The sequence below is a fragment of the Gossypium hirsutum genome, chromosome D06 (genome assembly GCF_007990345.1).
Source record: "Gossypium hirsutum isolate 1008001.06 chromosome D06, Gossypium_hirsutum_v2.1, whole genome shotgun sequence".
In the NCBI taxonomy this organism is placed as follows: Eukaryota; Viridiplantae; Streptophyta; class Magnoliopsida; order Malvales; family Malvaceae; genus Gossypium; species Gossypium hirsutum.
The window spans coordinates 50670543-50685980 of record NC_053442.1 but is presented as its reverse complement, the minus strand read 5'-3'; the positions used below and the strand labels follow the sequence as shown (position 1 = coordinate 50685980).

The following is a 15438-nucleotide window of genomic DNA, read 5'->3' as shown; positions in this document are numbered from 1 at the left end:
CTGTTACTCAGACTCCATCTTGAATGAAGTGAGACAAATAAGCATTGATATTGAAAGTGGGTCGGGAGTGGCACATAATATTTAGATTCAGTAACTGTTGATCCCACAGACTAAACAGTGAAAGGCAGTTGACTTTGTATTACATTCAAAATAGGTGGGCTGCTTCTTGTTTTCCCAAACCCAAATTCCATATTTATCATTTGTCCTTTTTCCTTTTTTACTACCACAAATTTGCACGATTGTTTTACCATATGCTTCGATTTTCCTATCCATAGGTTGATCCATCACCCCACCATATATGCATGTAATGTAATTCACACCGGTCTTTGAAATTTTGTAATCTGAAAACACCTTGATTTGAATCTTTTTAAAAATTAAGGATTAGATTATAGTGTTTTTTTTTCCTTTTCTTTTCTTAATATTTTTATTATTTTTTTAAGGATGAGCGGGAATCAATTATAAACTTAATATATATTATTTTTATTTATTTTAAATATATTTATGAAAATATATAATATTTTAAATATATAAAAGAGTTGGCTAATCAATTCACATTCAATTGATTTAAGGTAATCATATGATTAAATTAATGTTGAAGGTCATCATTTAAATGGATTAAATTCGAAAAATGAATTAACCCTATGCTTGGATTACACCAAAATAAGAGAAAGGTATGAAAAGTAAAATAAAGTAACACTCTTTCCCTCATTTGGAAAATTTTCCCTTATTTGATTAGTTTGTTTTATTTAAATAAAGGGAAAAAAAGGGCTGAATTTCTTTTCCTTTTCCTTTAATTACCTAATTTCTTTTATTTGCCTTAATGCTAGAGAACAGAAAGTAATATTTTTTTAAGATACGAAATTACAATTTTATCTCATTAACTTTTTACATAAAATCATTAATATTCAGACAAAATATTGTTACATCATGTTTTTTCTTACTTCAATAATTTTTTACCCAAACATAGGTAAAAGGAAAACAGAATAGTCACTAAATAATAAAACCCTAACCTAAATTTTATCCTAAATGTACTAAGCTGATATCATTTGATCTCATAAAAGTCTCCTCTCTCATTAACAAATTGCTTTCGCTTCTGGTTTGTGTTCCATGGTGGGCCAGTGGTTTCCGTGAGAGACCATCAATTTCAGGCACATTACATATGAGTTTGATGACCCTAATCAACTACCATCTTGTGAGGTTCTTCAACTTGTACAAAATAAATAAATAAAACATCCCACCTTACCTCACACCATGTTTCAATGGAACCTCACAATCATGAGTCACAAGTATAGGCTGTACTCAAACAGATTCAAGAAGATTAATAAATCCAACTATGAATGCTGCCATTCAGACATTGTGGAAGAGGCGGTCCACGATGCAGCTGACATTGATGTCTGGGTTTCCATTGCTTTGAACCTTAAGTAGGACTCCTCAATCTCATTACCAGATGCTGAGCTGCTGCTCCACTTACTATTATTATTGTTCATAGACTTATGATGGTCTCTGATGGCTTTAAACCTCAAATCTTGATTGTAACTACCAGGATCAGGGACCATTTCCGGGATGCCACTCCTTCCTTCTAGCATGCTTACTACTTCCGACATAGTTGGTCTTAACGAAGGCGATCCATTTGTACATAAAAGTCCTATTTTAATCATCCCTTCTGCTTCTACCTTGTTATATTCACCTCCCAGCTCTTCATCCACCAACTCTAATAGCTTCCCTTTTTGCTGTAAATTACTGGCCTATAACATACATTACAAAACAATAACTAAGTTGTTTGCCGAGCCTTTCCAAAAAAATAAATCTAAAACACTCAATGTTATGTGTGCGTGTATATATATAGTAATGATTACCCAATCAAGAAGGCAAGTATATTTATTCTCTGGTCCATAACTCATATTGTGCTTCCCACTGGCAATTTCCAATGCAAGAATTCCGAAACTGTAAACATCTGCCTTGTATGTCAAATACCCCCACAGTGCATACTCTGGTGCAATATATCCTCTGCATTGAAATTACATCACATGTTAATAAACTCCATGTTCAGAACAGATTCGTCAACTAGAACCAAGATTTCAAAAAGGCTTACATTGTTCCGGCAACTCGTGTGCTGATGTGGGTTTTTTCTTCCTCGTGAAGCTTCGCCAATCCGAAGTCAGATATTTTAGGATTGAGGTCTCTATCAAGAAGAACATTGGTGCCTTTGATGTCTCTATGAACAATTTTGAGTCTAGACTCTTCATGGAGAAATGCTAGACCTTTAGCTATTCCAGTACAGATCTTGTGCCTGGTTGGCCAGTCCAGGTTGATTTTACTATTTTCAGGGCCTAAACAAAAATCCCAGAACATATTAGACAGACAGTTGTCCACTTGCTAAGGTTTTTGTTTTCCCATCCAGGTAAATGATTGATGAACTTACCGAACAAAGCCCGAGAAAGGCAATTATTTTCCAGGTACTCATATACAAGCAACAATTGATTCCCTTCAATGCAGCATCCATAAAGCTTGACAAGATTCGGATGTTGTGAACACGATACCATACCGATCTCGTTCATGAATTCGCGATTTCCCTGAGTTGATTTTGAAGATAGCTGTTTCACTGCAATTACTGTTCCATCAGCAAGCTGACCCTGCAACCCAGCAATGAAAATCAGATCTTCTGAGCCTAAACCCTAAAACTGAAATACAATGTTATATCTGGTTTCTATACCTTGTAAACAGGTCCAAATCCACCTTCTCCAATCTTGTTTGCAAAATCAAAGTTATTGGTGGCAACCTTAATTTGCTTTAAAGTGAAAGAAATGATTTGAACATCTAGTCCTTCAGGATCTGTAAATGAAGACAGGACTTATGCACCAAACTACATAAGTTGTTCGTCTTAAAATGGCAAAAGCTGAAACAATGCAAACCTTTTTCTCGCTGGTTCTTGGCTTTGAAATGGTATCTCCACAAAAGGATACCCGATGCAAAGACCACGAGAAAAGCTCCTACGATACCGACAACGATTGGCACAACATTGTTCTTCGACTGATCGAAAGCTGGATTTTCCAAGGAGATTGCTGAAATGAGCGGGCCATGGGTTCCTCTGTCAGGGATTGCTTGAGTTCCTTTGCCAGCCCAGTAGAAACGGATCTCTAGTCTACCATTTGTTACACTAACATTATATGATTTTGCAAATGGGACAAGAGCTGCTTTAGATTCAGCTTCTATGTCGAAATCTTGCTCTTTAACCTCATCCTGCCAGTGCCAGTGCCAGTGCCACATTAAAAACAATCCAGGCATACATTATTGTTGAAAAGCTATTAATACAAGTATGCATCTCAGTTTTGATCATTTTACCTGAATATAGATATCAAATAATCGCCTTCCTAGGCTTGCATAGGTTTCATTGTTTGAGAATTGAATCTCAGCAAAATGTAGTGTCACATTATAGTTCCCATTCTCCAAACAATAGTGATAATAAGTAAGCGATAACGGACACAGTCGTGCTGTAGTGTATAATTCAGAGAGGTTTGTTGACTGGACAGCTTTAGTAAAGCGTAATTGTGAGTTCGCTTCATCATCATCGTCTCTAAAATCTCCGGTGTTACTAAATCCCCAGTTATCACCATTCCGATATAATGTTGCAGCACCACCAGATCCAAACGTTCTATCTCCTATATAAGTTTTGCCATTTATTGACACATCATCGCCACCACAGTTTACGTACAAAGAGTGTGAATCTGAAATGGGAGACAATTAAGCACTAAACTACACAGAGAGGAGCATGGCAGATGCTACCAAAGATGCTGTTACAAACAGGGATTTAAATTGATCTCGCTGTCTTGTTAGATGTAATCCCTGATCGCAATTGAAGATGCTAGTGGAAAATGAGTGAATAAAATTATTACTGAAAGAAACATTTTCTGCGTACTTACATTCCTCACATTTGAAATCATTCTCGCATTGAAAAACTTCTTCCCTGTTATGAAGATATAAAGTGGATGATGGATTAGCTCCAAAAGGGTTTAGAGTTCGGGGAAAATTACTTAATGTTAAGAGCAACTTAGATTAAACTTTTGAACCATTTTATCAAGAACTAAGGATGGACTATGCCTACACTGTGCTATCCATATATTCGTGTTGTGTTCATGCTTAAGGAGTTATATATAGATATAAATTTTGACATGATAATAATTCATGTTATATTGATTTCAACATGTTCATGTTCATTGATGCAGTAAGAAAGGCAACTTACAGATTACTTGATGAGGAACTGTGGAACAGATTGACATTACTCCTATTTAAAAACAAAAAAACACAGTAAAATTCAGTAATTCTGCATTAGAAAAGCAAATAGGAAGTAAACATTTCTCTGCAATTAAAAGGAAAAAAACCAACAGTGGCTGACAAGCAGGCTGTTGAGGGCTTTGCCATGCGAAACTATTGTAAGAAAGATCCCTGTCAGCAAATATGAAATTGGAATCATCTTCTTCGTGCAGTTTCAAGTAACCAACAAATATTCCAGTAGAAAATAGATGCATACACAGTTGTTCCTGTCTTCAAGATTGACTGTGGTATATTTCCAGTGAGATTGTTTCCGGTTAGAAAGCTGATTCATCATGTCAAGTCAATATTTCAAGCTTTAGAAATCATAAACTTGACAAGATATTAGATGAGTTCTTGGGAAGTAAATGAAACTTACAGGAATTTTAATTCTCCAGGGGGTATGACACCTTCAAGTTCTCCATTTATACTGTTAAAACTGAGATCCCTGTCCACAATCATAGGGGAAAAAAAATCATTATATTACCCCAATACTCGTAAAAATCCAAAACTTTTTACTACATTAAGAGTACTCACAGAACACGCAGTGCAGTCATTTTCCAAACATATTCAGGGATCTCCCCAGAAATGCTGCATTTCTTTAAAATTCTACATCCAAGATTTTGGCCATTTCAAATATGATGATCTGGAAGTTATTTAATCATATGCCTTTTTTAAAAAACCTATTAGAAGATCAGCATTGAACGTTACATTCGCTTGATGCGTGTCATCTTTCTCACATCAGGAAATGGCTGGTTTGCTCCATTTATATCACTTATTATCCTGTAAATAAGTATAATATTGAGAAGAAAACATTTAGCACCAACAAAGTTTAGTAAATTGATGTAATATTGAGAATCTTTTACTTACAAAATTGTCAAGTTTTCCAAAGCAGAAATGGATGATGGAATAGGTCCTTCAAGTCCACTACCTTGAATTTCCCTGGTTGTCCCAAACAAGTGAAAAATAAATAAGAATTTGATACTCGAAATCACTTTAGAAACCTCTTGAAAGTTGTGGATATCTTACAGCCTTGTAAGGTTATTCCAGTTCTGAAAGAAATCTGGTATACTGCCATTGAAGTTGTTGTCACTTATCCGACTGTGCATTTCACAAAATTAATGTTAACAAGTTGATTAAAAGAACATCTTCCCATTTCGTTTTGTTGTGTTTCAATTCAACTTAGAATAAAAAGCTTACAAGTCCCTCAAGTTCCTCAGATCCGCAAGTTCTGATGGCAAATTTCCACTCAATCTGTTAGATGACAATCTTCTGAAAAAACACAAATGCATTACATCGTTCAAAGACTACTAAGAGACATATTCAAGACTGAAAAAAAAAGCAATGCTGTATCGTTCAAATACAAAGTCTTCAATGTCTTACAAAGTTTCCAAGTTCACCAACTGCCTGAGCTCCGGTGGGACTTGTCCTGAAAAATTGTTTACTTCAAGGTCCCTGTAAGATTCATAAGCTAAGGTTAATTTTCATTCAATTGGCTCTAAATGGATTCCATTTTCAAAATTAGACGACTTAAAAGCTTACAAGTACTTAAGGGTGCTAATGTTCCCCAGAGAGCTTGGAATTGATCCGAATAATCGGTTTCCGAAGACAGAGCTGCATGAAGATTATATAGTTAGCTCCATAACAACCAATTATGGTGAATTAGAAGGCAACTGAGTTTAACTCACATTTTCTCCAACTGCATTGAACCCCATTCAGTTGGTATGGAACCATTGAGGTAGTTATAAGCAAAATCACTGCAGGCAATATTAAGATTGTTGCAATACAACCTAAATTTATATCTATGCAGGTGACACCATGTCAGAGATTAAAAAAGAGTTTGTGTTGCTTACATCTCTTTGAGGTTAGGAAGATTTACTAGCTCTGATGGAAGTTTACCAGGAAGGTTCTGACGCTTAAATATCCTGAAATCATGTACACACACACACACTCACCTTTGAGTCCGGATCTCGTTTTAAAAACCAAAGAATTTGGAAAACCTACAAATGTGTGACATGGCAGGTATCATTCTCGCAGTGGCAAGTAACATTTCTCTCAGGGACAAACCCTATATCTACAGTGGCTGTGTCATTCTCTTGGCAAACATTTCCATCAAAATTCCAGTTTATAGCTCCCATTGTTCTGGCTATTTGATTCAGCACTGTCACTGTATAATAACACAACTCCATCAAAAAGAAATCCCAAAAAGCATAACAACAAGAAGAACATACCCTCATCTTCGGGCAGCGTGGCAGCCTCAACTTTATGTGTTCCAATCCAACTCAAGGCTAGTAAATATGATAGCAGAATCAGGGTCTTGATCAACATCTCTTCCTGTTAAACTTTCCTGCAAAACAAACAGAAAACTTTTCTGGGATTATGTACAGATCCTTTTTCTTAAACAACTAGTCCTTTGGTTTGACTTTATGTAATGGATCGGGGTAAACTTGCGACTAAATTGCAGATGGTTATACTAGTCAACGGTTAAACTGCTTGCAAGGAAAGTAGCCACCATTAATATTATTATTGACCTTTCATCACAGACTTATCGCGTAGCCTGACCTAATTAACCACGGTCTTGAAATACCTTGTCTGATTCTAACTTAAACTTTGCATTTTTCTAGTGATTTTTCATGGGAATTCATGGACGTGTGCTGTTTTGACACGGTAGGTTACTTAATATTTTCAAACCGCATGCAAGACAAAGATCAGTACGTTGTTCCCTTCCTGTATAAATATATTATATTTGTAGTCAATTTTCAGTTTTTGACACTCAAAACTCATTGATTGGCTAATTTAAACAAAGCAAGAAATGTGAATGGTTTAACTGCTACCTTTTTAACTTGGAAGCGGACCCATCAAAAAGTCCAGGATTTTTTACAAAACTAACCCAAAAATTTTAATTAATTATATAAATGACTCATTTTTTAATTAAACACGTAAATGACCTAAAATTTACAGTGAAAGTTGGTGGAACCAAAGAGTTTGGCGTCACCAACCAAGATAAAAAATTAATTTTTTGGTGGAACCGTGTAGAATGACGCCACCTGTATAAATATTAGATAAATACTATGATTTCTAAACAAATGGAGGGCCTTTAAAAAATTTCTTTTTTTTATGGAGACAAATAAATTGACGCTCCCAGTTTCTAAAGTTGCCATCCCTTTTTCCTTTTAAAATTTTAAATATATATAAATTTGCGTGACTCAACTTCCAAAGTTGCCCAACTCCCTTTTTTTTAATTTTAAATATATTAAGAAAACCTTTTTTTTTTCTTTACCTATTAAAAAATATATTAAAATTTTAAAATTGGTTAATACTTAAAATTTTTTTAATAGGTTCAAAATGTTAATATATTTTAATATATCTAAATATATTAAGTATATTAAAATTTTAAAATTGGTTATACTCAACATTTTCTTTAACATATTTAAAATTTAAAATTTTTTTAATTTTTTAAAATTTTAAATATATTAAAAAATATTTTTTCTCTTTACCTATTAAAAATATATTAAATATATTAAAATTTTAAAATATATTTTAAAAAACTATATTGAATATATTAAAATTTTAAAATTAATTATACTTAACATTTTTTTAATATATTTAATTTTTTAAAATATATTAAATATTTTAAAATTTTAAAATTGGTTATACTTAACCTTTTTTAATATATTTAAATTTTTTAAATTTTTTAAAATTTTAAATATATTAAAAAAATCTTTTTTGTCTTTACCTATTAAAATATATATTAAGTATATTTAAAATTTTAAAATTAATTATACTTAACATTTTTTAATATATTTAAAATTTTAGAAAACTTTAAAAAATCACATTGGAAATTGGGGGGCCAATTTATTTGGCTCTACCAGGAAATGGAAAAAAATTTTAAAGTCCCTCCATTTTTTTAGAAATTATAATATTTTTCTGATATTTATAAAGGTGACCCATTCTACATGGCTCCGCCAAAAATTTAATTTTTTTATAGCTCCATCAACTTTTATCGTAAATTTTAGGTCATTTATTTGTTTAATAAAAAAAGTCATTTATATAATTAATTAATTTTTTAGGTTAATTTTATTAAAAAAAAGGCCAAAAGTCCATCTTGAAAGCAACACGTACGGTCAGGAAAATATGTTTGTTCGTACAGGGATCATTTTTGTCCGGCGAACAGAAAGAGGTACTGTCATTAGCCTTTAAAATTGACTCTATGTTAGTTTCATACTGATCATGTTCAGAGGAAGATTGACCAATGATCATATTGGAAGCTGACGACATTGAACTGTGGTGTTTTAAACGCTAATAATTTTCAACCATTTTTAATACACCACAAGATTACGTTACGTTGTTTACTTTTTCTTACATCACTCTGAAATTAAAGTCTTTATGTTTCTTTTAAGATTCAGGGCACGTTTGGTTCGCTGTATTGGATTAGAGGTGTATTGGATTCGAGGTGTAATGGAATAGAGGTGTAATAGCAAATCAACTGTTTGGTTGAATGTAATGGAATAGAGGCGTAATAGTAAAACTGTGTTTGGTTGAATGTAATAGAGGTGTAATAGCATAATGGAGAAAACTAAAATGACCAGAATACCCTTAGCATAAATTTGTTTTAGTAAATGATTATTGTTATTGTTATTTAAATTTTAATAAGATTATTTATTATCAAAAATAAATAATTTAATCATATTTAAACATAATTATTATTAAATATATTAAATATATTATAATTAAAATATATAATTTAATAAAATTCTTAATAATTAATATTCTTATATGAATTTACTCAAATCATAACATATGATACTATAAAAGATAATTTGAAATGATTAATATTAAATATATTTTAATTAAAATATATGATTTAATAAAATTTAAAATAATTATAACTAATAAATTATCTTATATGAATTTGTATAATTTAAAATAATTATTATTACATATAATTTAATAAGATATAATTTCATAAAATTATTGATAATAAATTTTCTTATATGAATTTATATAATTTAAAATAATTTATATAATAAATCTATTGTATAACTTTCTCAAAGAGGTTCTTTCATCGTCGGGCATGGGTGTTGAAACCAAATACTTTAAGAAAAATGAATACTCTGACAGGGGTATAAAAAAGGGATACTTCAAGCAAAATGAAGAGTCGGAGAAACATAGCTCTGTATATTCTCTCAGTTGCTATATTTTTTGGTTTTCTTACCTTATTCTCTGAATTTTCTTCCTCAATGAGGTTCTTTTTTATTTTTTGATTTTAGCTTTGCCCCTATGGCATGAACCTTGTGATGAATTAAAAAATTAAAGAAATATATAAAAATGGGTAAAATTACAATGAATCATTACTCCAAAGTTATAAACTAGTTATTCTAATATGATATTAAAATGCCAAGAGTGCAAAACAAATAATTTTCCAAGGATACCAAATCAGAAGGGACTTAAAAGGCCAACTAGACAGAGAAATTCAAGCAGATGCATCGCCGTATTTCATCATTGATATGTTGCATTTTGGATCATAATTCAAATTCAACTACAAATTATAGGTTAATGGGTTTGAAGCAGCACCAACAACTGTAGCCATGGGATTCGACAAATTGGGAGCAGCAAGAATTGCAGTAGTGGTGTTTGATGGAACTGTAGTTCCTACATTCAAACAAGTTTAGTCAGTTAAGTATCTAGCATTTCAATATGATTCAACAAGCATACAATTCAATGTTATAAGAGGTAAAAGCATAACATTTGCCACTCTAAGTCATGTCAATTGCCGGAAGGTAAATGAGCAGAACTGCTAAAAGCTGGTGACCTTTAAAGCCATTATCAAGCCCAAAAGAACAGCAAAATAAAATAATTCGTTGTACATATCAGATATAGATTTTAAACATCCGACCCCAGCCTCTCTCAAAACCTTCCCTCTTCTATCTCGATGAGGAAATTACACAAAAAAGGGAATGGAAAAAAGAAACAACGTAAAATCCTAACAGCTATAATTCCTTAAAAGTTACACCAAGGAGTATAACTGCACCGCATCACATGATCAACCAGCACCGTTTCTATTGAAGTTAATATATTGAAAACGGAAATATAACTACACTGCACCACACGATCACCCAGCATCATTTCTCTTGAAGTTAATACAATACTGTTTTCAACAAAGTTATAAGCTAGTTAGGGGTCACCACTTCTAAACGCATAATAGTAGCATAGGAGATACATGTTTATGTTTGACCCGTTCTAAGCCAACACCCTTGACTTTGAAAATTGGAGAATCTCTATGGTTCCTTTTCCTTTTCAATGCCTGGCCCTTTGGCTAACTTGAGCTTTTCTCTTTATCGTTTACCATTCTAATACATTTTATATTTCTTTTCTCTTAATACTCATATTTGGTTTGCCATTTCCAAGATTCACGACGGTAGTTATACAAAGATGAATAGGCATATTCCTGGACATATATGACAGTTTTAAGTAAAACTGCTTTGCTATTTATAGATCAATGATTTAGGCTTGATTTATAAATTACTCGGGCGCATGCACATCTCATAATCCTTCGTATTCACCAGTGTGCATCAAAGACCATCTAATAAGATAAATCCCAGAATCAGCCATATGACCTCACCTAAGAATGAAGAGCTCGATCAGACAAACAAAACCTACGGAGCATTTTAATTGCTCTCATTTCCCGTATCACTTACATGAATAACAATAGTTTTGGTTAATTTCATTTCCAAGTCAAATTACATCAGATGTTCACTAGAAAGAATCAGAAGAGTAAATTTGTTAATCACATCAAAGCAGTGCTTGAATATTCATACACAGATGACCACATAATTCTCTAAAAAGGACTTCTTGAAAGCTTCTATTGCAATCTCGCTAATGACCAAAGCAAATAGATAAGACTTTAATTAAAACAAAGACAACAACCTAAAGTAGCAAAGGAAACTAAAAAACTATTGGAAACAACCACACGATTATTGAGGCAATGAGGTCTAATTTTTCTACAGAATCATATGCCTATTTCATGCATAAATGACTGCATAAGTCTACGCAAAGGATATCTTTAGTTTCAAGTTCAATACTGCTAATGACCAATGTATATGAACAAGTCAACACCATAATTAAACAAGATGACAAAATGAGATACTCCATCCATTCGTGGCCCAATGAAGTTGCTAAAAAAAATAGAATACCATTGAAAAAATCACAGGCATATATTTTTACTCAAGCAAAAGCTTGTACCATGATGCTGCCTTGGATCATAAATCACCATCTGAGATGTATCTGGACGAAGGACTTTAAGAGAAGCAGTCGGAACACCTGATGGTGCTGATGTACTCTTATCTGCACAAATGAAAACAAAAATTAGCCCAATGAGTATTAATAGTAACCTGGAACAAGAAACGGTGTACCTGTCATTGCAGATCCATTAGAGAGAGCTGACTTATCCACCTTCTTACCAATGTTTTTAGATAGCCACTGAAGAGAATATCAATGAGTTCAAAAATTAGCAAATGCAATTTCAATGATTCAAACATAGAGGTATAGAAGCAATTTTAAGAGTTATACTTACAGTTTTCAAAGGAAAAAGAAATTACACATAAACAAGTCCCAAATTTTTCATATCTATTGCTGAGACATGAGCAACAAATTTGCTGTTTTATGAAAGAACAATAAAGCATGTTCAAGCTTAAAGCATCTAAAAAGTAGGTGTTAATCATGTTATCCAGACAGGTTTCAATAATCTAGGGCAAGAAAAGATCATAACATTTCATTTTGACTCGAGGTTTCAAAGGCAGATGTGCATCCGGTACAATCAGAAACTCTAAAAGGAGCCAAATTATGCATCGGCCTTTGCAATGACATTACAATGACCATAACAAACACCAAGGTTATGACTAAAATAAAAGAATAACAGCCCTAGTTGCTGATACGTTATAGAAAAAGTTGGAAATGCTACATGGTTATCTTGACATGGAAATTTCCGACCTCATTACATCACTGAACTTCAAAATTTCCCATCAGTTGTAAACATAGCATATTACTTTTATTTACGACATACTTCTCAAATACATCAGATCAACCTAAATAGTCATCAATTGTATAACACTCACTGCCACCCTCAAGATATTGATAGATATCTCTACAACTATCTTTATCATGGAAGATTAAGAAGAAGGCCCTTGTTGCAAGACCAAGTACCAAATAAGGCTACACAGCTATGGCTCATTCTTCTGTGGACTTATTTGGCTAAGATACTTGCTAGAGGAACTTCATTCTTCTTCTTAGGTTTGCACCTACACGATGTGTGTGTATGTGTTTATCTTTGTCCCCTTCTAAAATTTTCAATACTACTCAAAACTGCTACCAAGCATAAAGCCTCCATTCTTTTGGCTACTAGCTTCAACATAGATGCCAAAATGCTGCTTGCAAAAACAGGCATAAAACAAAATCAGGTAATCATCAAAATCCCCACCTAAAGAGCAAATCACCATTCACAGACCAGGGCGGCACCAAACATACAACTAATACAGTTTTCTTAATACTATTAACCCTACATCCAATTTTTAAGAAGTCTTACTAACAAATATTTCTACCTTCTTGCACACAAATAGTTATTAGTCCTAAGCCAATGTTTAATGAATGTCCTAGTCAGACCCTCCTGCAGTCATAATCGAAAGTTGTACTGCTTAACCATCCTCTCTATTACCAAAAATTACTACTCTCAGAGGGTATCACCAAACATAGTTCCTGTTCTAACTAATAGTCTGCATTATGTCACAAGTTTTCTCCCTCAAGATTTCTAAGATTAACCCAGTTAAATATGCAAACCAACAACCTTAGTAATTTTCCTTCTCATGCAACTGATTTCTCTTTTCCATTTTCTGATTGAAATGTTCCATTTATGAGAAGTGTGAAATCGAAAGAAAGAGAAGAAAGAGGGGCTACTGCTGGTTACTGTTTTGGCTGCTGCTAGAATTTCCAATTTTGTGAATATATTGAAGAGAAAAAGAGAGGGTTTTGGTGTGCGGAGCAGATAGTGTTGGGAGGAAATGGGGAAGGGAAATTTGATGCCGAGACGAGAAGAAACGATGACGACAGATTAATCAACGGAATCAGTGGGAAATGGGAGGAGAAAATGATTAGGACGGAAGAGGAGAGGGTCGGGTAGGGAGGGAGGGTAAAACAGAGAGATGGCGAGGGAGGCCGGGCGTAATGGCTAATACAACGATTTGGGAACGGATTGTAAAACACGGGAATTTGGGGATTAGGGGCGTAATGTAATACGCGTGTAATGGCTAATACAGCGAACCAAACGCCGGATTAGGGGCGTAATGTAATACGCGCGTAATCGGGGCGTAATAGATTGGGTAATACGGCAAACCAAACACGCTGTCAATCTCATCGTCATTTTCAATTTTATCTATTCACACCTAATTTTGATTTCTGTATATTGCTCGACGGGTCGGATCATCACAATTAGTGGGAGGAAATCTTAGCGACTCTGGGTATGCATCTGTTTCTGATGTTGCCTTATGGCTTTAAAACCTTAAGAACTTGCTTTTTATATTACCATTTTACATCATCATCCACTCACTCATGATATAAAATGGTTAAATAATCATTTTGGTCCTTGGGTAATTGCTATATAGGTCTTCAAGCATTTTGTTGATTAAAATTCAATAGCGATTGGACCTTTACAATTTAATCCTTAAGCCTTAATTAACCATATTTTTTGTTAAATTATTTAACCGAACTTCAATATATTTTCACAATAACTCCATAAATATTTTTATTTTATATTTATGGGCTCGGTTTATAAAAATGGAGTTTCAAAACCACATTTTCCACATCACTAAATTTTGGGTCATTACAAATTTAATCCTTTATACTTTTAATTTTCTCACTTTTGCCCCAACACTTTTCACTTTTTTACAATTTAGTCAATACCTCAAATTTATTTATTTCAATACACGAGTCTTTTTAATTCCTTTCTGTATCCAACTACCTTCTTATTTAACATTGATAATTCCTATTTTATTTATTTCAAAAATTCTAACATGTATGGTCTCGTATTAGCATTATTCTCGACTTAAAGGGGCTTTTGGGATGTTACACTTAATGCCAAGTTTGAAATTTTCATCAATAATCAACCAACTACAATTATAACAAAAGCAAGCCAATGAATAAGGAGAGAATATACAATGCAAGTAATCATCATCCATTCACCAAATAAAATTCAACTATCTGTTAGTACAAATCTCCGGTGAGGAAAATCTCAAATACACAAATGGAACTTGAATAGAAGATGAAGAAATAGGACAAGGCTCCAAGGCGTGTATCAAGCCACTATCTTTAAGGTTATATTCGCCCCCACCTATATTTGGTCTGCAAAAGAGTTTCAAGCAAATTAACCTTGATGATACAATGAAGCCAATGACTATTTGCATTTTGCACTAACGAGAATAGTCCACTAAGCACTGAGCAATGCATGTAACACCTCTTTACCCGTATTCGATGCCGGAATAGAGTACGAGGTATTACCAGAACATATACATTTTTTACTGACTCAAGTGTTTAACCATTCACCCATGACATAAATATATTTTATCCATTATTGCCGAATATAGATATGCTTCACAAATCATAATTCACCTCACATAGTAACTAAATTAATTTTTATCATTTGTCAAATAGATTACAAAATAAGCTATATAAAAAAATTATGTATATATTTTAAACCACACAAATAAATAAATTTTCATGGCATTACATGATCATCACATATCAAAGACAAATGTTCTTGACATTTTCATTCACATAAACAGAATTAATGCAACTCAATGATATAATCATCCATATATCATTATTATCACATATATATATCATGACTAAATTTCTTAAACATTTGATCAATTGTTTTTCAATACCGCAATAGCTCCTTCAGTACCAATATGTATTTACCATTCAATTTAACATTTACCGATTATAATCGGGCATATGACCTTTTATACACAATTCATTCATACATTTTATTGTCCTCCTCCTCCTCCTCTCCATCCCACATCCTTTATGTATATAACATGCTCAAATAGCATTATACATAATTTCACTATTCACTTATATTTA

General features: G+C 33.0%; 1 protein-coding gene and 1 long non-coding RNA gene across 3 annotated transcripts; both read right to left on the bottom strand.

Annotated features, from left to right (window-relative positions):
• Positions 1 to 861: 861 nt before the first annotated feature.
• On the bottom strand, positions 862 to 6867 carry LOC107901713 (probable LRR receptor-like serine/threonine-protein kinase RFK1). 2 transcript variants are annotated; one of them, XM_016827810.2, is made up of 23 exons: positions 6540 to 6866; positions 6313 to 6475; positions 6162 to 6233; positions 5997 to 6065; positions 5851 to 5922; positions 5692 to 5763; positions 5509 to 5580; positions 5338 to 5409; positions 5179 to 5250; positions 5020 to 5091; positions 4846 to 4917; positions 4688 to 4756; positions 4529 to 4594; positions 4384 to 4443; positions 4241 to 4282; positions 3921 to 3964; positions 3343 to 3725; positions 2913 to 3240; positions 2714 to 2832; positions 2423 to 2633; positions 2093 to 2330; positions 1857 to 2007; positions 862 to 1745 (listed from the first exon to the last, which is right to left on the bottom strand). In XM_016827810.2, the coding sequence occupies exons 1-23, from the start codon at positions 6634 to 6636 to the stop codon at positions 1332 to 1334; spliced, it is 3030 nt and encodes a 1009-aa protein (XP_016683299.2). In that variant the 5' UTR covers positions 6637 to 6866; the 3' UTR covers positions 862 to 1331. The 2 variants fall into 2 exon arrangements, with proteins under 2 accessions (XP_016683299.2, XP_016683300.2); XM_016827811.2 differs by lacking the exon at positions 4241 to 4282 and having other exon boundaries at positions 6540 to 6867.
• A 2525-nt stretch (positions 6868 to 9392) lies between these two features.
• On the bottom strand, positions 9393 to 11789 carry LOC107944601 (uncharacterized). The gene is made up of 3 exons (XR_005914911.1): positions 11721 to 11789; positions 11551 to 11652; positions 9393 to 9960 (listed from the first exon to the last, which is right to left on the bottom strand). It is a non-coding gene; the product is annotated as an uncharacterized lncRNA (long non-coding RNA).
• Between the last annotated feature and the right edge of the window lie 3649 nt (positions 11790 to 15438).

What these genes read in the sequence shown, in the direction of transcription:
- LOC107901713 (XM_016827810.2), bottom strand. Translation starts at nt 6,636, where the DNA reads ATGTTGATCAAGACCCTGATTCTGCTATCATATTTACTAGCCTTGAGT. An exon ending in TTGGTGAACTTGGAAACTTT is followed by an intron (nt 5,581 to 5,691) that starts GTAAGACATTGA and finishes GTGTTTTTTCAG; the next exon opens with AAGATTGTCATCTAACAGAT. An exon ending in CCTGGAGAATTAAAATTCCT is followed by an intron (nt 4,595 to 4,687) that starts GTAAGTTTCATT and finishes ATGATGAATCAG; the next exon opens with CTTTCTAACCGGAAACAATC.